Source organism: Dunckerocampus dactyliophorus, chromosome 1 (assembly GCF_027744805.1).
Source record: "Dunckerocampus dactyliophorus isolate RoL2022-P2 chromosome 1, RoL_Ddac_1.1, whole genome shotgun sequence".
In the NCBI taxonomy this organism is placed as follows: domain Eukaryota; kingdom Metazoa; phylum Chordata; class Actinopteri; order Syngnathiformes; family Syngnathidae; genus Dunckerocampus; species Dunckerocampus dactyliophorus.
Genome location: NC_072819.1, coordinates 27,831,135 through 27,857,717, shown reverse-complemented (window position 1 = coordinate 27,857,717; position 26,583 = coordinate 27,831,135). Strand labels below are relative to the sequence as shown.

At 40.3% G+C, this 26,583-nt stretch overlaps 1 protein-coding gene across 5 annotated transcripts in view; it reads right to left on the bottom strand.

The window, feature by feature from the left end:
* LOC129178572 (contactin-3-like) overlaps positions 1-26,583 on the bottom strand; it is an 89,151-nt gene that overhangs the window by 14,358 nt on the left and 48,210 nt on the right. For 4 of the 5 annotated variants that reach the window (XM_054770924.1, XM_054770915.1, XM_054770933.1 and 1 more), the window contains 7 exons: positions 24,253-24,422; positions 19,624-19,741; positions 11,049-11,207; positions 5,162-5,311; positions 4,625-4,695; positions 567-801; positions 115-224 (listed from right to left, as the gene is read on the bottom strand). In XM_054770924.1, coding sequence (XP_054626899.1) covers positions 115-224; positions 567-801; positions 4,625-4,695; positions 5,162-5,311; positions 11,049-11,207; positions 19,624-19,741; positions 24,253-24,422 — 1,013 coding nt within the window. The remainder of the gene's footprint in view (positions 1-114; positions 225-566; positions 802-4,624; positions 4,696-5,161; positions 5,312-11,048; positions 11,208-19,623; positions 19,742-24,252; positions 24,423-26,583) is intronic. The other variant, XM_054770938.1, reaches the window with a different exon arrangement.

The window sequence follows — 26,583 nt, the reverse complement described above, 5'->3', positions numbered from 1 at the left end:
GAATGTTTCCACAGCAATGCTGAGTTTAGAAGTGATGGCCTGGAGATATGACCAGATTGATGAGAAGTAATTGAATGGTGTTGTGTGTCTTCCATTTAAAAGCGTAAAATGTACCTCATAGCCGAGAACTCTTTCAGGGGTGAAGGAAAGAGCCTGCCAATTCACCTCAATCTCATAGGCTGAGACACTTCTGGCCCAAACTCCCACTGGTATCCCACTTGGCTCTGAAAACAGACAATGGGAGACTGAGCATCATGCCTTTTTATATCATCACGCAAGAAGCAGAATAAATCTATATAAACATGAATTACATTTGTAGCATCACAAAGAAATGGAGATAAAACATTGCTACACTTTAGAATGATCCTTTTGCTGAGTGATATTTCCAAGCAATCTTCTTTGTGTTTAAAAATGTCTCCACTTTACAACCTTCGATTTAAAGGAGATTTATTTGGCTGCATTCGTCTTCGTTTGTCCTGTGCTGTCAGCCGAGTTCAGCTATTAGAACCACTTTCATGAACTTTCCAGGCATGGAGAGCTTTTGCTTGGCTGCGTCATTGGCTTACCTATCTCTGCAGAGTAGATGGTGACCACAGAGCTGAAGGGACCCTGTCCTTTGCTGTTGTAAGTGCCAACCTTGACATGGAACGGGGAAAAGGGCACTATGCTTTCGTTGCGGTACACATAGCGGGATGCACCGGGAGCAGAGGTGGCCACGTGGGTCCAGCTGACTTCTCCAAAGGCGCGGAAAGCGATGATGTAACCAAAGCTTTCGCCATTCTGTAGTTCTTCAGGGACAGGCTGAGATTGAAACACAAAACTATAGTGATATTAAAAAATATACAAACCACTCACGTTCATCCTGCCCTTGGGCCGACACGATCGCTTTGTGTGACACTCAAATTGCTTTTGAGACCCACCTGACAATATGGAATGAGGAAATGGCTTTAAAAGTGTCTAACCTCGCAGCAGCACCAATGAAAAAGTTATTTCAAAAAAACAATGAAATATATAGGATTATCTTGTGTGCTTTTTATATGTTTACATTAAATGTATTGCTTTGGCACCAATCACTTAAGGTTGATTTATGCTTCTGCATTGTCACTACTAGGGTTGTCACAATATCAGAATTTCAGTAGTTGTTATCAATACCTGGGAATTTCCACAATTTTTGATACTTATTCAATACCACGATAAAAAAAAACAAAAACAAGTATTTTTAAATTCACTACTATATTGAGAACTGTTTCAAACTGTCAAGTATCTAAGATCACTCTGTGTACTGAATTTAAATTGCAGTATCAGCTGCCAAGAGGTAACTATACATTAAAACAAGAACATCAGTGGCCTCTAGCCTCGCAGCAATGGTGTGCAATTAGGGCCAGCAAAGCCTTCTCTGTTGGCCTAAGCACTACCAGAAGCACTGACCTACATTTACAACTTAAATTACAATATTCGTTCAATGAAATTATATTAATTTATTCCCAACAGTCTATTATCTTCGTTTAGTAGCGTGTTTCTCGGCTGCGCTGCTTTCAGTAGTGTATGCGTGTGTGGTAGATGCTTTGTCCAATCAGAGTTCAGCTTCTGTGTTGCCATATCAATGTAATCTGCCCAGGGCCTTCAGAGTCAGGAGTGCTGGTCCCTGTCACATACACACTGTTAGCAATGGGGATAGCCAGTCAGACTTCTGATTCACCTCTCAGAGCCAGCTTGCAGGCCTCTACTTCTGATTGGTTGATCTGAGCAAATGACAGGCCCCCACTCCTGATTGGTTATCACACCAAAACTGTTCGACAAAGTAAGTTACACCCACAATGGCTAACTGAGGAGGAGAAGCTGACATTTATGGTGAGTAGATGTATTTTATTTAAATGTTTTAGGTTTTTGTCATGTTATTAGATAAATATAGATTCTGAACTGCACCATATGTCATATTGAGGTTTGGCATTGTCTTAACGCTATCCCCAAGCCATTCTGTTTACAGTTTGTTTATTGCCATATTGAATTGAATTGTGAATGATTTGTGCCTTTTCCAAGGCATGTCCTGTCCTGTTAGTCTGCCAGGCAGAGTTCATATGGCTCAATCATAACTGGTCTGATCACTTGTGCTTACATCACCAATGAGCTTACGTCACCCACGCAGAGGAAGAAGCGGATGTTTAGTCAAAGGAGCAGGAAGATGGAAGAGGCGAGGGAAACCGACAATGACGACAAAAGAGAAGGAAATCAAAATTTAAAAAGACAGAAAATGTAGAATGTGTGGGAGCATTTCAGGCTAATTCAGGCAAGTTTAACACCGTAACGTGTGTCCATTGTAACGTGGCACATCTTCGATGTTGCAGCATCTCCAAAGACACCCGGAATGGAGCGTAAGATCCGAGACAGGGTAAAATTAATGAGGTTAACGTTAACGTATCTAGTGTATCTGAAACATTTAAGTGTGACAAACATGGTTTTGAAATGAAATGTTCTATTATTAAAAGAGAAAAAAAATCCAATCCAACATGGCCCTGTGTGAAAAAGTGATTGCCCCTTAAGCCTGTTCAGTAATGCAGTAGCAGCATGTATAAAACTAACAAACTTCAACATTAAAAATCTGCCATTATTCACAAATAAATAATACACTTCTGAATTCAAACAAAAATCCTGAGCATAGAATCTCTGACAAAATAATAGTTTTGCTCTATAGAAAAGACAAAAACAGCTTTCATACAAAGTATAGATTTCTGTACCAGCGGCTCTCAAACAAGAATAATACTTGCACACATCAGTATATTATGAATAAGCAAAAAAACTAGGCTGCCCTTATTCACAATTGCAGTGTCAGTGAAATAACGTTGAGATGGGACGTTGTATCTGGGTTCCAAAGTGCACAACAAAGCACGAAAGCCCTGCTTCTTAACAATCGAATACGGCCACAAATCCTTCGCAATAAAAGTTGCGATTGACTTTGTGATTCGCCTCGCATTTTCCCAGTTGAGTGGAAAATTTGTTATCACCTGCTCAATGGTTCTATGGTTGGCAGCAACTTCAGCTGGCTGTTTTTCCTCCTGGTTCGGGTGGAAGCGTGTTATGTGGTTTCTCATATTTGTCATGTTCCCAAAATATTTTAAGCTTGCGTGACAAAGCTTGCATATTGTCTGGCTCTTGTCCAGCTCATTTTTACCTTCAACTACGTGAAAGCCAAAGTGCTTCCAGACGCTTGCTTTAAATCCAGCGGGTGCGGGTCAGAGTTTACACTCAGCCATTCTAGTAGCGTCTTACACTTAGGTGCACCACCATAAATTGTCGGGGCAGCACTTCCACTTTTTGTCTTTTTGTCCCGTTTTTTTGTTCCGTCATCATCGATTATTGACATGTATGAATCAATTAATAATCGTCATTATCCGCATTGCAATACATCTAAGAATGGATTTCCCCCACCCCTAGTTGGTATGACGTTCTTTTTCTGAAATGCGGAAATACGGCAGATGTAATGGGACACACACCTTCCAAAAAGTTTAACTTTTGTCTCGGCAGACCACAGAGTATTTTCCCAAAGGTCTTGGGGATCACCAAGATGTTTTCTGGGCCTTAATGTTCAGCAGTGGCTTGTGTCTTGGAAATCTGCCATGCAGGCCGTTTTTGCCCAGTGTCTTTCTTATGCTGGAGTCATGAACACTGACCTTAACTGAGGCAAGTGAGGCAGTTCTTGAGATGTTGTTGTGGGGTCTTTTGTGACCTCTTGGATCAGTCGTCGCTGTGCTCTTGGGATCATTTTGGTTGGCTGTGTTTCTTTGTTCTGCTAAGGTTAACTGTTACTGCTCTAGTTTTTGTAGAAGTGTTTTTTTTTTTGCCTTTTTCATTGAGTGTTTCTTTCTTTGTGTTGTATTTTTTGCGTTTTTGCATATTTTTTGTGTTGTTTGATGATCTGTAACATTTAAGTGTGACAAACATGCAAAAAAAAAATCAGGAAGGTGGCAAACACTTTTTCACACCACTGTATATATATTCCTTACACATGAGTTTAGGGTTTATTAATGTACAGCCATCAACATACTCTAATATGCAATTTAGTCTTAGTAATTTCAGTTAACTAATAATTTCTCTCCTTTTCCAGTAAATGATCACAGTCTCGGATGGATACATTAATCTACAAAGCACCATTATCAGTCCATCCGACCCAAGAAAACACAGTTCCTATGCACCATGTGAATTTAAGAATTAACACAATTGATTATATAAAAAATTTAACCAATTACTACTTCATTATTAAGTGAAAAATCTTATTTTCTCTTGTGAATTGATAATTGCTCTTTAACCAAGCAAAAATGTTTTATCCGATTGCTCGATTAATTGACGGAATTTTCAGGAGAATACCTGAACACTAAAATATTCAATAGCTGCAGCCCTAAACTGATCTATAAGCCAATAGTAAATATCATGTGTCAGTCACGCCCAAAAGGCGGATTTATATTTATATTGTCACCATTAGCATTTCAAATCAATCATCAGTCCTGTGTTGTACAATTGGTTGAGCAACAGTGCTGGAAATGATCCCAAATGTTGGGATTATCAATCCCCCCAAAACTGTTAAAAGAGAACAACAGCCACTTTGAACAACTTAATATCGATGACTTACCTCCCATGTGATGACCAGCTCAGACCTGCTTCCGCCTCCTCCACCCACATCACCTGGCACTGCATCAGGGACTACACAACAGAAAGCTTGTCAACACCTCCGCATAAGAAACTCACCAAAAAGAATAAGAGCACTCCGGGAGCAAAGACATCTGCCAAGGAAATAGCTTCGAGGGAAAGTTTCATCCAGGTTCAGAAGTTTCTCTGGATTCAAGGGAAGAAACTACGACAACACGTAATAGGATTTTGTAATGTGATAAGAAAGACGCAGCTGAAGATGTTTTATATTTTAATTGCTGCCATCTGGACCAGTTCCGGATTAAACTTGGTTTGACATGTAGCAAGTTTGGTTAAAATCTGATAATATTTACGAAAGATATTTACAAATGATAAGGTTATTTATTTATTACATTACGTTAATGGAAAACCGTTAATGAAAACCTTGGCACATTAAAAATATATCTAAATTCTAAAATATTAATATAATCCAACAGCTACATTTCCAAATGATTTCACATTATTGTGCTACAGTATGTACCTGCGTCTTCTGTCCTGGTCTTGGCTGACACAGGACTAGGTTCTCCAACTCCAACACTGTTTTTGGCCAATACCCGAAACTCATACTCCACCCAAGCATTAAGGTCCACTACAGTGGCTGTCAGCGTGCTCCCGTCAATTGTCTCCGGAACTTCAAAAACACAGAAAATTCACAATCAGACAATATGTTCCTCAGTGCTCGGTGCTCAGTCATGTAAAAAAAAAAAACATAGCAGACTGTAACCTCAACCAATACCCTAAATTAAGGAACATAAGAGTTATTGCATTACAGTTACTTCATATTTCTTTCAAATAACTTAACAATACTGCTTGTTTATTTTGTACTTGTTATGGTGCATTACCTTCCGTGAGAACAGTTCAATACGAATCATTTTTTCAAATAGCTTCAGAAATACTGTATGTTTATTCTGTAGTTGTTATGGTGCATTACTAACTGTGAGAACAGGCTGCACTTGTGCTATGTTTAGGCATTCTTCTGCAGTACTATCATTAGTGCTGTTAATATTAGGGCACTTTCATAAAAGATCTGCTCTCAACTCATGCAGACAAACCATCAAGAACATTCTGTTGGCCAGTGAAAAGAACTTCTAATGACTGTGGATCTGGGATTTGCAGGCCAATTGTGTGGTCCATAATCTCAGGACAATTTGGATGATTGAGAGGCAAGCTGCAGATTTGAGTTTAGACTGGTAAATGGTCACTGGAAGTTGGGATTTATTGAGCTGCAGCAGAGCAGAAGGGCAGCTGTTTTTTCCCTGACTGTGAATTTATGAGCCTTAATTATATAAGCCTGTGTTCACCCGATTAGATCCCCCTAAGCTTCTGCTTGTTCCCACAGAGTTCAAGCTCTGTTTTTTTTTTTTTTGCCTCACAGAGCTGGACCACCGACCATCCTGTGACATTTTTTACTTCCTTGCTTCTCTCTTTTTTTTTCAAACGGGATCTTTTCCTCCACAATATTCAGACTCAACTATCGCTACACTCTATCCTTAGAACAAGCAGTGCAATGAGATTACATTTCAAAGTACCAGGTACAGGAATAAATGAATGCAATGGATGATTCTTCTTCCCATTGTTTTGTAAGCCCATGCAGAGTTGACATCCAAGAAGCTCAATCACACAAGCTTGTTCATTTTCATCATCACAAACACATCACATGGCAACAATCTACAAACACATACTCTAAATTTTACAACTGGGAATGTTCTTATTGTTCTATTATTTAGCAGGACAGCCATGTGAAGCATTTCCAATACCGACTTTTTGAGGATCCTCTTTATCGCAAACAAAACTTAAGTGTCGAAATTTGAACTTTTGACAGTTATTGGAATACACTGATTTACAGTTTTAATTACTGATGAGAATAAGCACAGAAAAACATACAATTTAAGAGGCGTACCAAGTTCCCAATCGGAACACATAAGTGAGGGACAGAAGTGTAACTGCCTCGCAATATAGCTACGTGTAAAAACAAAAATGAATACAGTGTAGCCCAGCCTTTAGCTAACGGGAGTCATGGCTAGCAATAGTGCCAAGGAAATGCAAGCGCTTGAAAACCCTCTTCTGTCATTAAAGTCTCCTGTTTGGGAACACTTTGCCTTCCCAGTGAAATATGTAAATGAACCAAGACAAGTGGGTAAGATGAAAACATTTCAGTAGAGATCGGGATTGGGGCTGGAATGGAACTATTAATGCTGTACTTTATGCAATAAGGAACTTTAATTTCCATCCATCCATCCATCCATTCATTCCATTCATTTTCTTCCACTTTTCCCGGTCCGGGTCACGGGGGCAGCAGTCTCAGTAGGGAAGTCCAGACTTCCCGGTCCCTGGACACCTCTTCCAGTTCCACCGGGAGGACACCAAGGTGTTCCCAAACCAGCTGTGTCCTAGGTCTACCCCGAGGCCTTCTCCCAGCTGGGCATGCCCGGAACACCTCACCAGGGAGGCGTTCGGGAGGCAACCGGACTAGATGCCCAAGCCACCTCAACTGACCCCCACTGATGTGAAGGAGCAGCGGCTCTACTCTGAGCCCCTCCCGGATGACTGAGCTCCTCACCCTATTAGGGTGAGTCCAGCCACCCTATGGAGGAAACTCATTATAGCCGCTTGTTTTGCGATCTCGTTCTTTCGGTCACGACTCAACGCTCATGACCAGGTGAGGGTGGGAAGATGAGCTATGCCTTCCGGCTCAGACTCTGCTTCCTCTTTGGAAAGTATGTCAGTGGGATGGAGAAGGGCCTCAAAGTATTCCTTCCACTGTCCGACTATATCCTCAGTCGAGGTCAGCAGGCTTCTTCTTCTGGACACTGCTTCCCATTTCTGTTCGGTTCCAGAACCCAAACTGTGGGTTGAGATGACTATGACTATGTCTCAACCTCTCGCACAAGTTTGGACTTCTTCTATAAGCCGCACATGACCACTTCATAAAATGGCATATTGTGGCGCACACGAGTCCGTGAGGACCAGGTAGCTCTTTTATTTGACACTAGCCAATCATGAGCTATGAGAAAACTCACGACGAGCTTGTCAACCCACTGGAAATAGCAGGTCATTACTCAATATAACAGTCTGACTCACGGTTTCATCTTAGAAAGAATGCTAAAATCATCACACAGTAACTTAGTACTCAAAAGGTAGGTAAGAAATATACAATACAAGTACCAATACAATGGGTTGATAAGAAATAACCGTTTTTTCACTGCATCGTGAGCGCCACAGTCGTTAAACGATTAGCAGTACTTCCGAAATAAAGGAGATGTCATGAGATTAGAACATGGCCATAAACTAGCCGCACGGCTGTATAAGTCGCAGGGTTCAAAGTTTAAATTACAGTATTCAGACTGTTCGAACATTTACTGTTGCACTCGTCTGCGTCACTGCGCACTCCTACAAAATGTTGAAAACTATTACATATTATTTTATATAATTTTTAAAAATGTATTTATTTTTTTTAGTTTGAGAATGTAACCTATTAGAAAATTACTTCCTAGCCCTTTGTTTTTTAATGTTTCGTTTTAAAAATCATGAAAGCTGTTCACACAAAATCAAAAAAGTAGTTTTATGCTCTGCATTTTGTTTCCTTACTGTTCCGAAAATAAACCGAATGTCAGGCGTGGTGGGAGCCACGACAGGAATCAGGATCCCAATGCAGACAACCAGAGTCAAAAATAGTAACAAAAATACTTTAATACGAAACAGAAAGAGTCCACAAGGTAAAAGTACAACTAAGGAAAATCCACTAACGGTTAACCAACGAAAAACACTGACAGCAAAAGGCTGTCAGGAACAAAAACCAAAGTACAAACAAAAAACACTGTAGGCAAACCTGACAGGAGATATCTTGGATACAAGGCTGAATGAACAAGCAGGTAAGGGAGCCAGAATGCAGGGTAAGGGTAATGGAGCCGGACTGAACGGGAGCAAGGAACAGGAGGTCAGGAAGTCTAGGAGTACAATCTGGCACTGGTAGATTGTTTGGCTGCAGCTTAAGAAGGGAGGAGGTAACGAGCTGCAGGTGTGTGTGATTAGGTCTGGGTCATGTTCAGGGATGTGCTGCAACACAAAAACGGCAGAGGGCAGCAGAGCAGAATGCAGAACATGACACCGAAACGTGACTTTAAAACTGTTACATACTGAACTGTGATTATCGCGTGCCGTTACACCCCCAATGGCTTTAGAAACAAATATTGAACATTGGGAATGTCTTATGACTGTAATAGTATTGCACATACGACAGTAAGCTATACCATTATCTTCCAACTACATTACAACTACATTCTTTTCAAAAATGAACATTTTCCCCACTAAGATGTTAAAAAAAGATGTTAAAAACGACACATAAAAACACATTCACCAGTTGTCATGTGTATTTTGGCCAATTGTAAGCCTGAAAAAGCAACATCAGCTGCCTTGGACACCCATCCTGACGCCTGTGTTCATCAATATAGTGAGCTACTACATCTACTCTTCAAAATCAGCACTTACTTCCAATGAGTCTAGGAGACAACATGAATATGCTTTTTAAGGCTGCCAAATTATTTTTGATCAGTTTTTAATCAGTTTATTCACAGTTTTTAAATCAATTAATCATGATTAATCACCATTTGCAACTGTATCTTAAATATGCCAATTTGTACTGTATTTTACTAACTGAAAGATAAATGACAGGACAGGATTATACAGTATACATTTGTATGTATTAACAACTTCAAATGAATTGAAAATTAAAGTCAAGCTAAAATATTCCATGTCTGAAAATCTATTTGCCTAACACTAATCTCTTTAATAGTAAAATTTGAATCACACTTTAACTGTGTTATTATAAGCAATGAGGGTTGTGTTCAAAGACACTAAGTCAGAAAAATCTGAAGTCACATGTTTTTAGTGTATTTTCTGGGATTTATGAACATACTTCAATACAGCAACTTATACTTCTGCATTAAGAGTTACAAAGGGAGCGATAAGAATATCCACTTATTGTTTTTCTCTGTCTTTAGACCGCACATGAACATATAATAAAGATGTGCTGTTGGGAGTTCAGTGTATCCGTGAACGCACCTTGTGCTAGTGTGGTAAGAATGTGTAAGTGTTGTTCTGAGAGACATGTTTGTGAGTTGGATATACGTACAGTATATGGAGATGGAATTACACTGCTGTTGTGTGTTCAGGTCAGAATAAAGTTAGAAAAGACTCTGCGTCTCTGTGGGGACTCTACACTGTGCCTCCGTCTGCCGTCATAACAGAGGGTTGTGGCTTACTATAATGCGCATGTGTTTCTAATTAATTAAATTATTTAGTTACCGCTGTTAACGTGTTATTTTTGACAGTCCTAGTTGTTGTTGTTGTTTAAATCACTTGTGTGTGTTATAAGCTGTGCACAAAATAAAATCAGTACTTGTAAGTCAATAACTTATTTATATTCTGTTGTTAAATAACATTTAAATGCATGAGCTAATATAGCAGATTTCCACAACAATAACAACTAGATGATGCAATGTCAGTAGGCATTGCGTGTGAATGCTGAAAAGCTGAAGCAAAATTGAAATGCTTTGAAAAGGGACGCACATCTAAATATAGAATGAATACAGGAACTGTTTGGAAGCTGAAGCTGGACTGAAATATGCTAAAACGGAGAATGAAAGAAAAGTAGTTTGGGAAGCTGAGGTCAAAAATGGACTTGAACCGGTGATCTCTGGGTTAGAAACCAAGCACTATACCAACTGATCTGAACCAGCTTCCTTTGGGTTGCAAACCACATGCGCTTACCACCAAGCCATGCCACTGCAGTAGAACCGGCACAATGATTCAGCAATAGAAAATGTAAAATTATTTTCACCAGCAGAGGGCGCAATTTAAATTGCCCATTAATTTTCAAACAATAGGAACATTTTCACAGAAAATATGAAATTACACTAAATGTGGGAATATTTTGAAATGTCTGAATTGGTAGCACACTTGTCCCAAGTGAGCTGAGCATTTTGACGTTGGATTTGTTTGAATTGGTTAAGAGATGGAGGAGGAGTTAAGAAGAAATAGGAAGAAGAAGAAGCGGAAGAATAAATAGATGAAAAATGGTGCACAATTACACATGTGGTTTCCTGCACAACAGAGGGTTAACCTCAACTTGACTGAAGAAGATAACTTTGGTTTGACTGACACAGGTGTAAAGTGGTTCTGGTGAGCTCCAATGAGCACCACATCTCCTGAGCAAGACAAGACATCGCCCTTTCAGACCTTCCCATCTACAGCTGACCTTTCTCCCTGCCCTCCTTGCAAACCAGGACAGAGTATCTCCCTGTGGGGGTTCACCAGATGTCTGACAAAAGTGTGCAATTAGATAGACATTTCTTTAGACGCTTTCCTACCTGTGTTAACCCTCTGCCAGCCCACAGTGAAAGGCGTTCTGGTCTGAACGATGTAATTGGTGATGGGGCTGCTGTTGTCCCGCCCAGGGCTCCACACAAGCTGGGCTGTGCTGTCTGTCACCTCCTCCACTGTCACTGAGTCTGGTGGGCTGGGCGGGCCTGGCTCGATCACATAGACACACATTTAGTCACAAGTAGCATGAATGCACTCAAACGGAAAACATACACAGCTCTCAGGAACGTGTTGGCATGAATAAAACATTTCAAACAGTGGTTGTCAGCCCTCAGCCCAAAGCCTTAACACCTTTAATCAATATGAGCGAGGGGAAATATTTCTCAAGTTTTGAGCGCCAAGCGAGGTGATGCCCTTCACAAGGAATTAAAATTTAATTCACAATTTATCCCCCAATATTCGCTCAAGCTGCAATTCTTCCCTATCGATGAAGCAGCAGATGGATGTAGATGCTGGGAGTCACATAAAAAATCAAAGTAAAAGATGAACAATCTCATATCTAGAAGGATTGGCATTTTATCATTCATTTTCATTAGTCCTATTTTTGAGGGGTGTTTCATCCTCATCTCCTGTTTCCTGTTCTAATGAAGGTGTCAGCTCATCAGAAATAATAGACCACTAGAGAGCTATGAGGTGCACCACAGAATAACAACACCCTGAGCTTGGCTCACAGACTAAAGTGGTTCTTAAACAGAAGCAAATTATATACTCTAATTATTAAAGGGGTTAAATCTTTTTTAACAAGCAACCAATAGATTTTTTGCGGTATAGATGTACACACAACTAACATCCTCAATGAGGTATTTCTATATCAATGTTGTGTTTACCACTAAGCCTACATCGACTTACATCTAAGGCATTGCCTTTAGAGAGATTGGGCCTCATTCACGAAACGTTCTTACGCACAAATGTGTTCTTAAAGCCTTCTTACGAAGATTTTTGGCATTCACGAAACGTGTTCTTAACTCACAGTTCTTAGATCTAAGAACAAATTCTACGAACGCTCAGGTGGACTCTTACGCACAAGCAAAGCTCGCACTTTCAAGGCGTAATCGCCCTCATGATGGATTTTGCAACCTGATCCCAAAAAATGTAGTGCAAATAAAATATCCCAACAATTATTTATCATCAAAACAACTAAAATATACTCCATGGATAAATATATATTCAAATCCCAATTCATCAAAAAAAAAAGTACCTGGCTGGACGTGCGCTGCGCAGAGAGAGAATGTATAGGGACCATGTAGATTTATTTGCTGAAAGCGACGAATATTTGATGTCCCGCTTCAGGCTTCAGGCTTCCCTCTCTGTTCTTGCAGGTGTGCAGGATCATCAGAATAACATCGCAATGAAACGTGGTGTGCCTATTGCGCACGTAGCACCCCCAGATAACGACATGCGCCCCCAGCCACGTCTTGAGCCAGAGCACGGGGCTGCTGTATTAATTAGGCAGCGTCTAATCAAATGTAACCACAGAAAAAATAAATTGTCACACACAAACGATGTATTTTGACTTTATTTTTCCATCATGATTGTGTAAATATTTTCTAGAGTTTCCGAAATGGTTTGGTTTTTGATTGATGGTCCACCTCCCGTTTCCTCCAGATCCCTCCGGTGCAGTCAAATCTTTTTTTTTTTTAGTCTATTTTAAGTCAAAACAGTTCTTTTTAACCTCTGCGGTGGCGCGTTTCTCCGTGGAAACGGCATTTATGTTTCCTGCAATGGTGCTCCATGCCGACTCTTTTTGGATGGCCTGATGACCGGTGGATACACGTGAAAATAAGGTGGTCTTGTGTTCGCTCACTCCTTGTAAAAGCACCTCTATTTCTGTAGAATTGAAGTTTGTCTTTCGTTTGTTGTCCAGCTGCTCCTCAGTCTTGCCCTTGCGCGTTGCCATCTCCGCTTCCAGCTGCCTGTTGCGCACGGCACATTTTTGACCTTATATAGGAAATAATAGGCGGTGACCTATGCAAATTAGGCCTCACATGCACGGGCATCGCAGTTGGCATTCATCAACCTAAGAACACCGGTGCGAACGATTATCCCTACTTAAGAACGTGTCGTGAATGTGGCGCAGTTTCCAACCCGCGCCTTCTTAAGTACACTTCTTAAGAAGACTTTTAAGAAGATGTTTGTGAATGAGGCCCATTGATTGCAATATTACAACATATTGATCTCATTAGTAGCTCTTGATAAGAAAAATAGCAATGTACAGTCTTTTTAATAAATAATAATGACAAATTAAAGGCAATTAATGGTCAGTTCTCCATTTTCTTAATTACATTTTGTTGGATGAAACAGGGGAATGCTGTCACTGTTTCACAATAATATGCTGTGGGTTATATCAATTAGGCTCAGGGCAAAATATGTATTTGGCAGAATTGAGAATAGGCTACTCATAGTAATGACATTTTTTGTTACTGTTACAATCTGGGTGAAATGTTTTTTTTGCATACAGCACACAAGACTATGAATTTTGAACCTTGAGTATAATGATCATCCATAAGCATAGTGTCATCTTTATACGCTGACCTTCTCCACAGCCCACATGCTGCAAATAGTGTTTGTGAAGTACTTACTAGAGTGCTATCTAAAGCATTCCCATTGTCTGGAGTGTCAAGAGAAAAGATGATCGACCTTCGGTGCCATGACAAGAGTGCAGCGAAACACAACAGGACAAAGTCGCTGATCAACTATCAACTCACATTATGCCTGAATTATATTGATGTCTTAACATGAACACTTTGTTTTTTGTTACACATACAACCATTGCATTTTGTTATGGAAACCCTATGTCACCTACAGTTAGGGCTTGGTGATTATATGATTGTGATTGGTGATCAAAATAAATTTCACTTCGATTACAGTAATCAGCTATTAGCATATTTATGCAATCAAACATGGCGAAAATGTCTGTGACAACAGCCAACCAGTGTCAACCTTTTTCTGCTCCACTTCCCTTTGTAAGTTACCAGAGAAGTAAACGGAATGAACAAACATGGGGCTAAACCAGGGGTGGGCAAACTTTTTGACTCGCGGGCAGCATTGAGTTAACAAAATACGCCGGGTATACTACAGTATATATTTGATACATGCACTCTATTTTACACTTAAAATTATAACAGTCCACCTGCAATTATAGTGTCATACAATCTTATATACTGTATGTATGTGCTTGTGTTCCTTTTTTTCAGGAGCACTTTAAATATCAGACCATATCAAATGACAAAATTAAATTTGACAGGCTTTTTTTTTTTACAAAATAAGACACCCGGCATGTACATGAATAAAGGATGTGCTATACAATGTGAACTACAGTGTGAACGCCAAAACATTAACTATTAAGTATGTAAATGTCCCTCCTTTTTTACTTCCCAGACTGTGCAGTGGGTAGGTTAAGTTGTGTGACACGTATTTTTACTTGTTTGTTTGGCACCGTGCGTGAGGTAGTTGTCTGGATCGCTGCATGTGAAAAGCTACTTAAACCATCAAAAGGTTGTCTCAGATTGACTGACTACTAGGAAGTCATGTTACCAGCTTGTATCTTAAAGATTGAATTACTTTGGAAGCAACTGGCGGGCCGCATTCAAATGCTTGGCGGGCCGGATGTGGCCCCCGGGCCATAGTTTGCCCACACCTGGGCTAAACGCAAAGCTGTGGGTAGTGAAATAGCAAGGGCAGCTAAACAGAGAGCCGGGACTTGGAATTATCCTAAAATGAGGCTATTGTTGAGGGCTGCAACTAATGATTATTTTCTTGGTCGATTAAACTGAAGCTTGGTGTTTCGATTGATCGAGTAATCAGTTAGTGCCTAGATGTGGAGTTGGCAGCCTGCAGCTCCTTCAGCCTCTTTCTTTGGATCCCTTTGCAATGCTCAAATATGTTTTGAGCATTTTTTGAGCATTCAAATAACACTCGAGTGGGGAAAATGCGCATTTTTGAAAAGAGTTTAAAATATCCTCCAGCAGTCTAACCCTGTACACACCTGTTCCCTGACACTCGCATCTTCTTCCGCTGTGGAACACATACGTAAACAAGATGGCCGCGGCGCTCCATCGTGGAAGTAGATGCGAGTGTCTTCGTCACATACACATGAACGCACAGGCGACAGTGCGCAGTGGGAGACAAATATAACGGCAAGCGTTTTGTGAGCTCTGCTTTTTTTGAGAAGGCATTTTTGTGATGCAAATGTATTAATCTTTTGAACGCATATTGTTTTGAGAAGCCAAAGTCATTACTTAATTGTCCCCAGCAAATAAGTGGAACTAAATTCTTCAACACGTAAATTTGACCAGAACTGGACTTAGGAAACCAAGTGGGGGGTAAGTCGCTGTTATTGGACTACAATGCTGATGTCAGCTTCATGTAAAAAAATCCGAACGATCCCTTTAAGTCAGCCAGTAAGTTAAGTCGCCACCGAGCTAAAAAAACAGACTGTCAGTTCACTGTGCTGCACATTTATTGAGGTTTCAGCTATAGTGAAGTTTAACCAATGTACTATCACAGCCCTACTAGTTGGCATCCGTTACACATGCACACTGCACCTCTATTTGTTGTTCTCTGTCGTTGTAACTGAGAAAATTAAGAATTCCATCAGTCCATCCATGTTCTATGCCACTCCTCCTCATTAGGGTCGCGGGGGTATGCTGGAGCCTATGCTGGAGCCTATCCCAGCCAGTGGTTCTCAATTATTTTCTGTCATGCCCCCAGTGGGGAACAGAAATGTTTTCACATCCCCTTGATTTTAAATACTATAGAGTCTATGTTCCCAAAGTGGGGTAGACGTACCCCCAAGGGTACGCCAATTGTCATAAGGAGTACGTGAATAAAAATGAAGAACAATTAGCGCCTAACTCTCACAATTCCAAGTGCGCCTGAACGCCTCCTGGCGCGAGGAGACCGGAGCAGGAAGGAGACAGTGCGTCAATTTGTTCATTGCTCTGTGTGCATCATATCAACAAATAAGTAAGTTTGACAATTATTTTGTGCATTAAGAGTGTTTCATCTTGAAGATTTCATTTATATTGGTGTTCCAATGAAGCCCCACATGGCGCAGCAGTGAAAACCTGTCACTGTGAGTGGGGATTTACCCGAAAATGAGGCTTTTTAACGTTGGTTGTGTGTATTTTGGTATTTCGGATACTATTAAGATGGTGGTAGTGATTCTTTTAGAGTTGGGACACCATGGAAAAACACCATGGACTAGCAAACTGCTATCAGTGCTGAGCTAGAGTGTTTCAAAGAATGGTGCATTCAGGTGCATCACAAAACTCCTTGGGCACAAGTTGCTGCTGGATTCACAGACACTTGGAATCTTGGACACTTTAGACACTTGTAGAAAGTCTTCCTACAAAAGTGGACGCTCATAGCTGCAGAAAGGGAGACCAGAATCACTTTCTGTAGGGGTAATGGTCAAGTGTCCCAATACTTGAACCTCAACTCCTGGTGACATTCCCTGCCTTCCCTATGCTTCCCTGAAGCTTTGAACCCTGTATCTTAAACAACAATACGGCTAATTTGAATATGTATACGTAGAGTCATTCCTCGCTACATCGAGGTTCGAATATCGCACCCGCACTGTATTACGGTTGTTTAAAAATTAATTAATTAATAAATGATCACAGTGGTTAGCATGTTGGCCACACAGTCAGAAGATCGGGAAGATCTGGGTCGAATCTCCGTTGGGCATCTCTGTGTGGAGTTTGCATGTTCTCCCCGTGCGTGCGTGGGTTTTCCCACATTCCAAAAACATGCATGTTAGGTTAATTGGTGACTCTAAATTGTCCATAGGTATGAATGTGAGTGTGAATGGTTGTTTGTCTATATGTGCCCTGCTATTGACTGGCGACCGGTCCAGGGTGTACCCCGCCTCTCACCCAAAGTCAGCTGGGATAGGCTCCAGCATACCCACGACCCTAGTGAGGATAAGTGTCACAGAAAATGGATGGATGGATTATCATAGTTTCATGGTTGACTACAGTATGTGGCCTATGAGTCCATGAGGAAGTGGTACATTTTTGTCTTCTTATTTTGTCCTTCTTCTTCACTCTGTTTCCACACTCAGACACATTCTTACATTTAGGATAAATACATTGGAGGCTATACATTATACAGCATTTCTATGTTTAAAGCGGTTCAAAGATGCTGTAGCCTTGCAATGTGATGCAAACAGAGTTAGCAATACTATCGGAGGATATGTCTATGTATGGCACATGCCTGTCAAACTGGCATGAATACAGTGTTCCCTCGTTTATCGCACCGATAGGTTCCCAAAATAGCCCACAATAATGAAATCCAGAAAGTAGCCGACTTAATTTTTTTTTACAACTATTATATATGTTTTAAGGCTGTAAAACCCCTCACAAAACACTTTATACACTTTTCTCAGACAGGCAATAACATTTTCTCACATTCCTCTCTTGTTTAAAAACTCTCCAAGTAGTTCAAACCTTCGTTTAAATTTTAATGATCAACCTTAAGTCACTCACGCATATTTCGCTCCACTGACCGTGCCTTTTCGTCCTGGTGCTGTTCCACTGTGCTGTAGCGTTTTTGAATCCTTGTTAAAACATATTGCTGCAGACGAACCAAAGATTCATTTACAAGCTAGCAGGCAAGAAAACTCTCAGTGACACTGGAGACATGGCAGGACGGCACGAAGAAGATTGATTGACAATGGTCTACAGCCAATCAGGACGCAGAAAATAATCGGCGGTGCAGACAGAGAGAGGGAAGAGATAGTCTCCAGAATTTACGGTATGTGACATTGCACATAGTTGTCTGGGTTTGGTAAAGGCTGTGCCCTTGAACCTCCTACATTACTCATCAAACCATCATTTTTTTACAATACTTATCTTGTTTACTGATTTCTGGCAATAGTTTCATTATTGTTATCATAACTATTAGTAACAGGTTACAGCAATAGCAGGGCTCCCACACAACATATCCGCTGGCAGCTGAATTGGAAAGTTATATCTAAAATTGCACATCGCTTGGATGCCACAAGTTTCATGGTTTGCTGCCAAACATTTGAAGCTGTTTGATGCGCGGAATGACACATCTGTGACAGCTGCCATGAGCAGGATGTATAAATAATGCAGAGTCACAGGGAGGGTTCCTTCACTTGACACTAGGCCCGTGCATGTCATTGTTTTATTAAGGAGACATTTAGAAGCACTTCTCTCTCCCAGCTCTCAACAGACGTTTTCATCAACGCTTTGGTCACTTCCCTTCTTGATTATTGTAATTCACGATTCACTGGTCTCCCACTGAAACGCATCCAACAATTACAGCTCATTCAAAACTCTAGTGCCAGAATAATTACCCACACTAAATCCTCAATCCACATCACACCAATTCTCTTTTAGCTCCACTGGTTCACAGTCCAAAAAATTTAATGCAATATAAACTCCTCCTTTTAACTTTCAAATCCCTGCATAACCTGACTTCCCCATACTTATATGACATGCTCTCTCCTCATAGCCCCTCACATCCCTCATCTGCTGCCCTGCTCGCGACTCCTCTCTTCAAGGTGACTACATTCGGTGCTTCCAGCTTTCAGCATCCAGACTCTGGAATTCATTACCACTACACATCTATTTGACTCACATGACATTCTCAAATCACAACTTACAATACACTTGTTCAAAACTGCGTATTCTACTTGATTTAGAATTGTTGTATTTAATTTGTGGCTGTTCTGTCTTTACTCAAATGGACTATTTTTTTTATTGTGGCTGCTCAGTAACAGTTTCAATAGTATGAATTCTTATGTTATTTTAAGGAAATTTAAGTTCCTTATTGCTAAGTGCAGCATTAATAGTTCCAGCCCGATCTCCACTGAACAATTCCGACACACTGCTTTCGTCTTATCCACTTCTCCTCGCATGTGTATGCATTTCATCAGGAAGGCAAAGTGTTCCGAAATAAAATAATAAGTATGTATAGCTCCTCTCACAGCTGCTATACACATCAAACAAACACAAAAAGTCCGTTGAGCCTGATGTAGCTCCTGACAAATGGTATCTCATTGGAGCTAGACATGCTGCATGAGTGAGACCAGACAGGCATGGTAAGTACTATCAAATACATCACTATACAGAATATTGGCCATAACAGAGGAAAGATTGCAGGCATAAAAAAAACAAGCTTCTTGTATTTGTTGTAATCAAGTGAGTGAACGTGCAAACAATCCCCACATAAAACCTGGGGAGTAGTCTATATGACAATGTGGATAATTTAGGCTTCCTCCATTGGGCTTCTTGAAACAAAACCTATTTGAGCTTAAAAGCCTGAGTGAACAATACACACCCAGAGGGAAGCATGCATGGATAATGTCTCCTGTAAGATAAATAGTGCTTTATCTTTTTTGCCGCACAGCAGTTTGTCCATGCGGAGCACATAAATAGCATTTTGGATCAATTTGTGGCCACTTTTTAAAAGTTAGTTGGGGGGATTCAAATTCTTTTTAATACGTTCTGCCTTCCAGGGCCTCCAAAATGACTGTGCTCTGTGAGCCCCGTGTTAATTAGCGAGTTCGGAGCAGTGGAGACGTTCTCTTACCTTTCACGATCAATATGGCCACGGCTGAGAGGCTCTCCACATCCGTGTCCACCACACAGATATATTTGCCTGTGTGGTTTAGCTGAATATTCCTGATCATCAGATCTCCTGCAGCTCTCTGGCAAGGAGAAAAGAAAGCTTTATGTTGCGTGAACTATACACCGCTTGTGACAGCTTATTAACGGATGGAGCCAGGGAAAGTGTTTTGGAATGAAAAGTTTTTGATTTTGCTTGGACTTTGCAGGCCTGCTTTAAAGAGATGTAATATTTGCAATTGGGGATGGTATAGTGTCGTCTGGCCGGAAATGACACAAGAAAGTGGCAAACAACGAAAGAAGTTTTGTTATCAGAACATTTTTAGTCTAAATGTAATATTTTCTTAGTTAGACTACAGAAAATCTGTTTACAACCTTGCAAATGCCGTTTTTAACATTATTAGAGCCCTTTAGACATGAAATAACACCCCTATAGTGACCTTTACACTCGTATTACCCAATATACAAGACATAATAAGAGTAAATAAGCCATTTGAGACATAATTAAGACTTGTGCTTGTGTATGTTGATATAATGTGTTCCCTAGGGGAGCGGAGTGGCGGGCAGACAAGAAGTGACACTGTCAGAGTTGAGTTTTTGCTTGGTGTGGGTTACGGCCGCAACAGTAGCCCGTGTTTTTATTACAGATTATTGTGTCTGTTGTGGGATAAATCAAACCTGCAATAAAAACCCGTTGCTCTGGCGATCACGTCTGGTTTGTGTGTCTCACCGAAAAATACAGTAACATTACTGACACCTACTGACCATTGTAGAATAGTACATATCATTCATGTCTTTGAATGTGTCTTCTGAATGCCTTATATTTGCATTTTTGTTCATTCAGCCTATGCTTCCAAATGCTTAATTTAGGGAAACTTTTGCTTCAATATTGATTTTTTTTTTACTAATAATAGCCTGCATTCAACCACAAAACAGCATGATTTCTTCATTAATATATTAAAAAAAATGTAATAGAGTGAAGCCGGGAAATTTGAACTGTGAAGTGGCGAGGGATGACTCTATATTGTATATGTGACATAACACTGAGTGTTTTGAATTTGTCATTTACCGCTAAAGACATTCACCAAATAAAAATTCATACCCATTTTCAAGGGTATGAATAATTTTGGGCTTAAGCATATGTAAAACATTTTGTGTGCATATATGAGTTAAGGCAATTCACATCACTGCATGGGGAGTTTGAAATCAGAGCTTGTGGCTAAAATGAAAAACATCAAAGCCCTCTATTTGTAAGTGTGCAGCAAATTGAATGATTATGTCTACCAAAATGACTGGTGTTTCATTTTTTTTTTTATTCATATCACCTGTTGCAAGGAATTAGACTTTCATGTTGTAACTATTGCAGGTTTGCTGGGCTGGAGAAAAAAAAAGGGGGTGGGGGGATGCGGGGGGGGGGGGGGGGGGGGGGGGGGATCTGTGAGGACACCCCAAAGCAGCAAATGGTGAATTAGTGGTGAAATTGTTCTCTTGGCATTGGCAGGAAAAATGTGGAAGTGGCGCCAACATGGTTTAATTATGGAAATTAGATTCCTTGAAGCAGCAAAGTTAAATTGATAATCTCTTTGGGCTGGAGACATTCAAGCATTTCTGGGGAAGGGAGTCTCTTTTCAGATAAGAAAACACACACACACACACACACACACAAAGAATGACTCATCTGGAAGCCTGTGAGGGTGTTCTGAAAGTATACTGTCATTTGGGGCTCTGCCATGCTTTCGTTCCTTTTAAAGACACCTTTAATTATGTGTATCTGCTTTCTGTTGTGTGCAGCAGACAACGTCAAAAAAAGATCTGAAAAGAAAAGATCAGCTAAAAAGATGATTTAATCCCACTCTTTCTCTATATTTCAGCAATTAATGATAGTCTGTTCACTACCTGTTTATTAACATTTTCTAACTGGGAGAGAAAAAGATAGAGAATGTGTAACAATCGGTGGCGGGTGGTGGATTTAGTACCTGGGCCTTCAGTGGGGACTTAAGTGATCAAATCGACCTCTTAATACCACCACTATCATGTCACAATTATAAAAACCATCAAAAATATCCAAAAATGCCATATAACAAATTACAAAATTGGGGATGAAATCCATTCTAACTAAATTAAGAAACCCACTTAACCCTTTATCTTTGAATACATCGTCTCTAAAAGACTCCAAACCGCTATACTACAGCATCATCTATAGCAGTTCAGAATCAATATTTATCTAATAATATGACAAAAATATTAATATTAGGGATGTCAGATATTGGCTTTTTTGCTGATAACCGATATGCCGATATTGTCCAACTCTTTCTCTCTCTCTATATATATATATCTATACATACATATATATATACATAACTGCTTCCCAAGTATATTATTGCGTGTGTGTAAACGAGAGGCATTAACGTAAATATCTTTGTAGAAAGGCACTTCATGAAAGTAAGTACATATACTTGTATTCAGTTACAGCGCAGACTTGCAACATCCAATATGGCGGTGACGTTGACGTATGGCTCAGTGCTCAATGCGGCGTCCACGTACTTGTATATGGTTTTGACAACACCACTTCCTGTTTCCCAGCGTGCTTTTCTGTACTGTTGTTGTAAATGGTTGCTAAGCTACATGTTTAGAGCTTACATAGTTGTCAATTATTCTGCATTATTTGTTGGTAGAGTTGGTATATCACATTTTTCACATTTTTATGCCGGTATTATCGCACATCCATAGTAAATATGTAATAAAATACATCTGAATCACCTCTCACTCATAAGTGGGTCACAATTCTTCCACAGCGCTGTAAGAGACTCATCGCAAGTTATTGCAAACACTTGATTGCAGCTGTAGCTGCTAAGGGTGGCCCAACCTGTTATTAGGTTTAGAGGGAAATCACCTTTTTACACAGGGCCATGTAGGTTTGGTTTTTTTTTCTCCATTAATAATAAAAAGTTTCACTGAAAAAATGCATTTTGTGTTCATTTGAGGACACCACCAACTTCGTGCTCCACCGATCTCTCGCTCACCTGGACAGAGGCAGAGGTGCTGTGAGGGTTACGTTTTTGGACTTCTCCAGCACCTTAAACACTATCCAGTCTCACCTCCTCTGGGACAAACTGACACAGATGGGAGTAGGATAACACCTGGTGGCATGGATCACAGACTACCTGACCGGCAGACGTCAGTACGTGCGACTGGGGAACTGCAGGTCCAACACTGTGACCAGCAGCACAGGAGCACCGCAAGGAAATGTGCTCTCTCCTGTTCTGTTTACACTGTACACGTCCAACTTTACAGAACAGAAAAGAGATCCAGGACTTCGTCAACTGCTGTGACACAAACCACCTGTACCTCAACGCCACCAAGACCAGGGAAATGGTGGTGGACTTTAGGAGAAACAGGACACACCCAGTACCTGTCAAGGTGGTTCACGCCTACAAATACCTGGGAGTGCATCATAATAAACTAGACTGGACTGCCAACCAGATGCTCTGTGCAGGAAAGGACAGAGCCGTCTGTACTTCCTCAGAAGGCTGGCGTCCTTCAACTTATGCAAGAAGCTGCTACAGATCTTCTACCAGATTGTGGTAGCTAGTGCCCTCAAATATCAGCCTCCAGAAGAAGGAAAGCACACGCCTGGATCTATCTATCTATCTATCTATCTATCTAGTTTGACGATCTGAAACATTTAAGTGTGACAAATATATATATGTGTGTGTGTATATAATATATATATATATAATAATATAATAATATATATATATATGTACTTCAGGGATCCCACAGCCTGCACACAAGCAGTGCACAATGCAACGGAAACAAAGCTAGCAGTATTGTTGGAGTGTATGTCTTTTTATGTCAGATTAATGTTAGACTGGCTGCCCTGTGTATCATTCAAGTGACATACGTCATAGTGAGGATGGATGATAGGTTGATGTCGGTCTTTTTTTTTTATACCACACGATCGACCCGGATTATGTTCGAGGGACCACAACAAGGAACTTTCCCAATGCTAACGGTGAGTTATTATGTCTTACTATTGCTTCTCATGTGTACTATATTAAGTAATACAAGTATAAAGGTAACTACAGGGGTGTTATTTCATGTCTACAGGGCTCTAATAATGTTAAAAGTCCTTTTAGAAGGTCATAAACAATAACAAGACTGTTGGGAATAAATGAATACAACTTCATGGAACAAATATGAGAATTTAAGTTGTAAATGTACGTAACTGCTTCTGATAGTGTTTAGGCCAGCAGAGAAGGCCTTGCTGGCCCAGACGTCACATTACTGGTAACAATAGATAGATAGCGTATGCAATGAAAGAAAAGCAAAAAGAAGAAAAAATACATAATTCAAATAAATAAATATGTTAATTAATTAATAGAACATAACATACAATTAAATAAATAAGAGATATAGGCTCATTGAAGCAGAAAGCGGAAAAAGAGTGGCATCACACTAATTATGATCATACTTGCCATGTTCAATCTCAATGTCAAGCTTTCTCTTCAAACTAACAGCACGGATGAGTTGAAGCAAAAGGTGCCAACTGCTCCTTTACACCTTCTGAAGAAAAGGTCCAAGAGTCACTCACCCCGCCCACCAGCTCAAAGTGCCCGTTGTCATTGACAATGAGCTGTCCGTTGAAGGCCCACGAGAAGGAAACATCTAGGACGGGATCGCTGGTGACCTGACAGGGCAATACGATGCTTTCACCCACGATGATTTCCATGTCTGCTGGTCCCTGGGTGAATCTGGTTGGATCTGACACAAAGAACGCATTCTTTATATGAGGAACATGGGAATTTTTAGCTGTACCACTGAATTTTCTCTCTCTCTCTTTCTCTCTCTCTCTCTCTCAGAGAAGCTTCATGCACAAAAAAGTTTCGTTTTTTAAGCAATGAAGCCGTCGTGTGTAGACATTAATTACTGAGTCCTAGTTCGACATAAAAAAGCCGTCTTCTTACTTTGCAATGCCGCCCTGAAAAGATTCAATGACGGTCAAAACGGTAATCTTTCCACTTTGCAATGCCGTGAATAGATTCTAAAATAGCCAAAACACCTGAATAAAACATCTAAAATATCACTTAATTGCCGACTAATTAGAGATTAGAAGCCCATTCAATAAGAAAGGAGCAATGGTATTGTTAGTTTACGACGATCTTCGCACCTCCTCCGCACTCAATTGTTCACGCACACACCCATTCGTGACTGCTTTAATTATATATATCCTCGGGCTCGTTCACTAAATTTTTTTTTTTTATCGTGTTTTTAAAAAAAATCCAAGATGGAAATTTGTGACGCTCTGCAGGACAAGAACGGGCGTCCCCTGTCCTGCGCTCTTATTTGGCGGGCTGTGCCTTCTCCGGGGAGAAAGAGGCAGCCGCTTCATGCCTGGTGGCCGCGCAGCTGCGGTCAATTAACATTTGTGGCGGATAAAAGGCCAGCGCCGTCGAATGTGCGGCGCTGGTTCATTGTTGTTATTGATATTACTAGTTTCCTCACCGGAGCTGTTACCTAGATTTACCTACCTGTTTATGTGTCAACAGAGCGTTTTCCCCCATGTCTCTGGGTTTTGCTCCAGTCTTTTTGTGAATACATGTTAATATGTGTGTGCACAAATTCCAAATGGCCGCCAACCTGTCTATAGCGGCCACCTGTCTATAGCGGCCACATTTACACCGCCCACATCTACAGCTGACTGACGGGGATAGTTGGCAGAGTTCCAGGCTTTATTTTAAAATGTGTAGCAAAGCCTGCGTGAAGTTGTGGGCGTATACACTGGGAATGATCATCTAAATAGGGGAGGCTTAGAGGAGGTATAATGTCCATGAAGAAAGAAGGTTTTCCTTCATGCTGTTATGAAAACCTGTAACTTCAAAAGCGACTGTTTGAACGCTTCTTCTAGCAAAAGTGCTGCAAACAAGTGGGGGGGATAATAGATGTTTCTGATAGGCTCTAGGGACACATATTATGACATATTACAACACCATTAAAAAGCCCATATGGGCTAAACGGGGACCTTAAATAATAACAGTTTTCAAGAAGATTTTACTCAGCCCTTATGTCACTATATTATCTGGCCATCGTAAAACTCTATACTCTATACTACAAGTCCAACAATGCACCGTCATAGCTGCCCTTAACATTGCTAACCATGCAGCAATACATACAACAACAATACAACAATACATTTACTTTCAAGTGAAAAGTGTGAATCAAAATCTCTTACCATTTTGCTCTTCGACCAAGTGCATGCTTTGCAATAAATTCATCTTTCATTTAATTTAGAAAATTCTGTCCATCATGATAGTCTTCTTTTTCTGTCGCTAATGTGTCAAGCCAAAAAAACAGATACATAATCAAGTCTGCAGCTATTCATTCTGTATTATTCTTAGACAATAAAATAGAGCATTTATTTTGATGATGAATATATCACTGTAATGTGTACCTAACTGAATGGAATAGGTTTGGAAGCAGCATTTTCCCACTATTCATTCTCTAAGTTAAAAGGTATTTTGTGGTTTCAAATTCAGCATTTCATTAAGGATTATTACCTCTGCATAGAACATTAGATTTTCTTTGTTGACTGTCTGAAAAGAAAAACACTGATGATATAACTGCTGCCGATAGACAAGCTCTATAATACATGAAGCACAGTTGTATTCAGCCAGTCCCCTCAACACCATAATAATGGGATAAAAGGTTGCCTGTCACCACTAACATGGCTGACGTCGTACTTTTAATGTTCTGAATACCTGATAATAGTCCAACACAGTGAAGATTGTATGTAATCTGTTAAGAAACGTTGATTTGAAGCCACAGTAATAAGTGTGTTTTTCTATAGGCCCTCTTTCAACTTGTGGTGTAATTTAGCCAATGACAATTGACCCAAATATAAGACGATCATGAATATAGGATGACC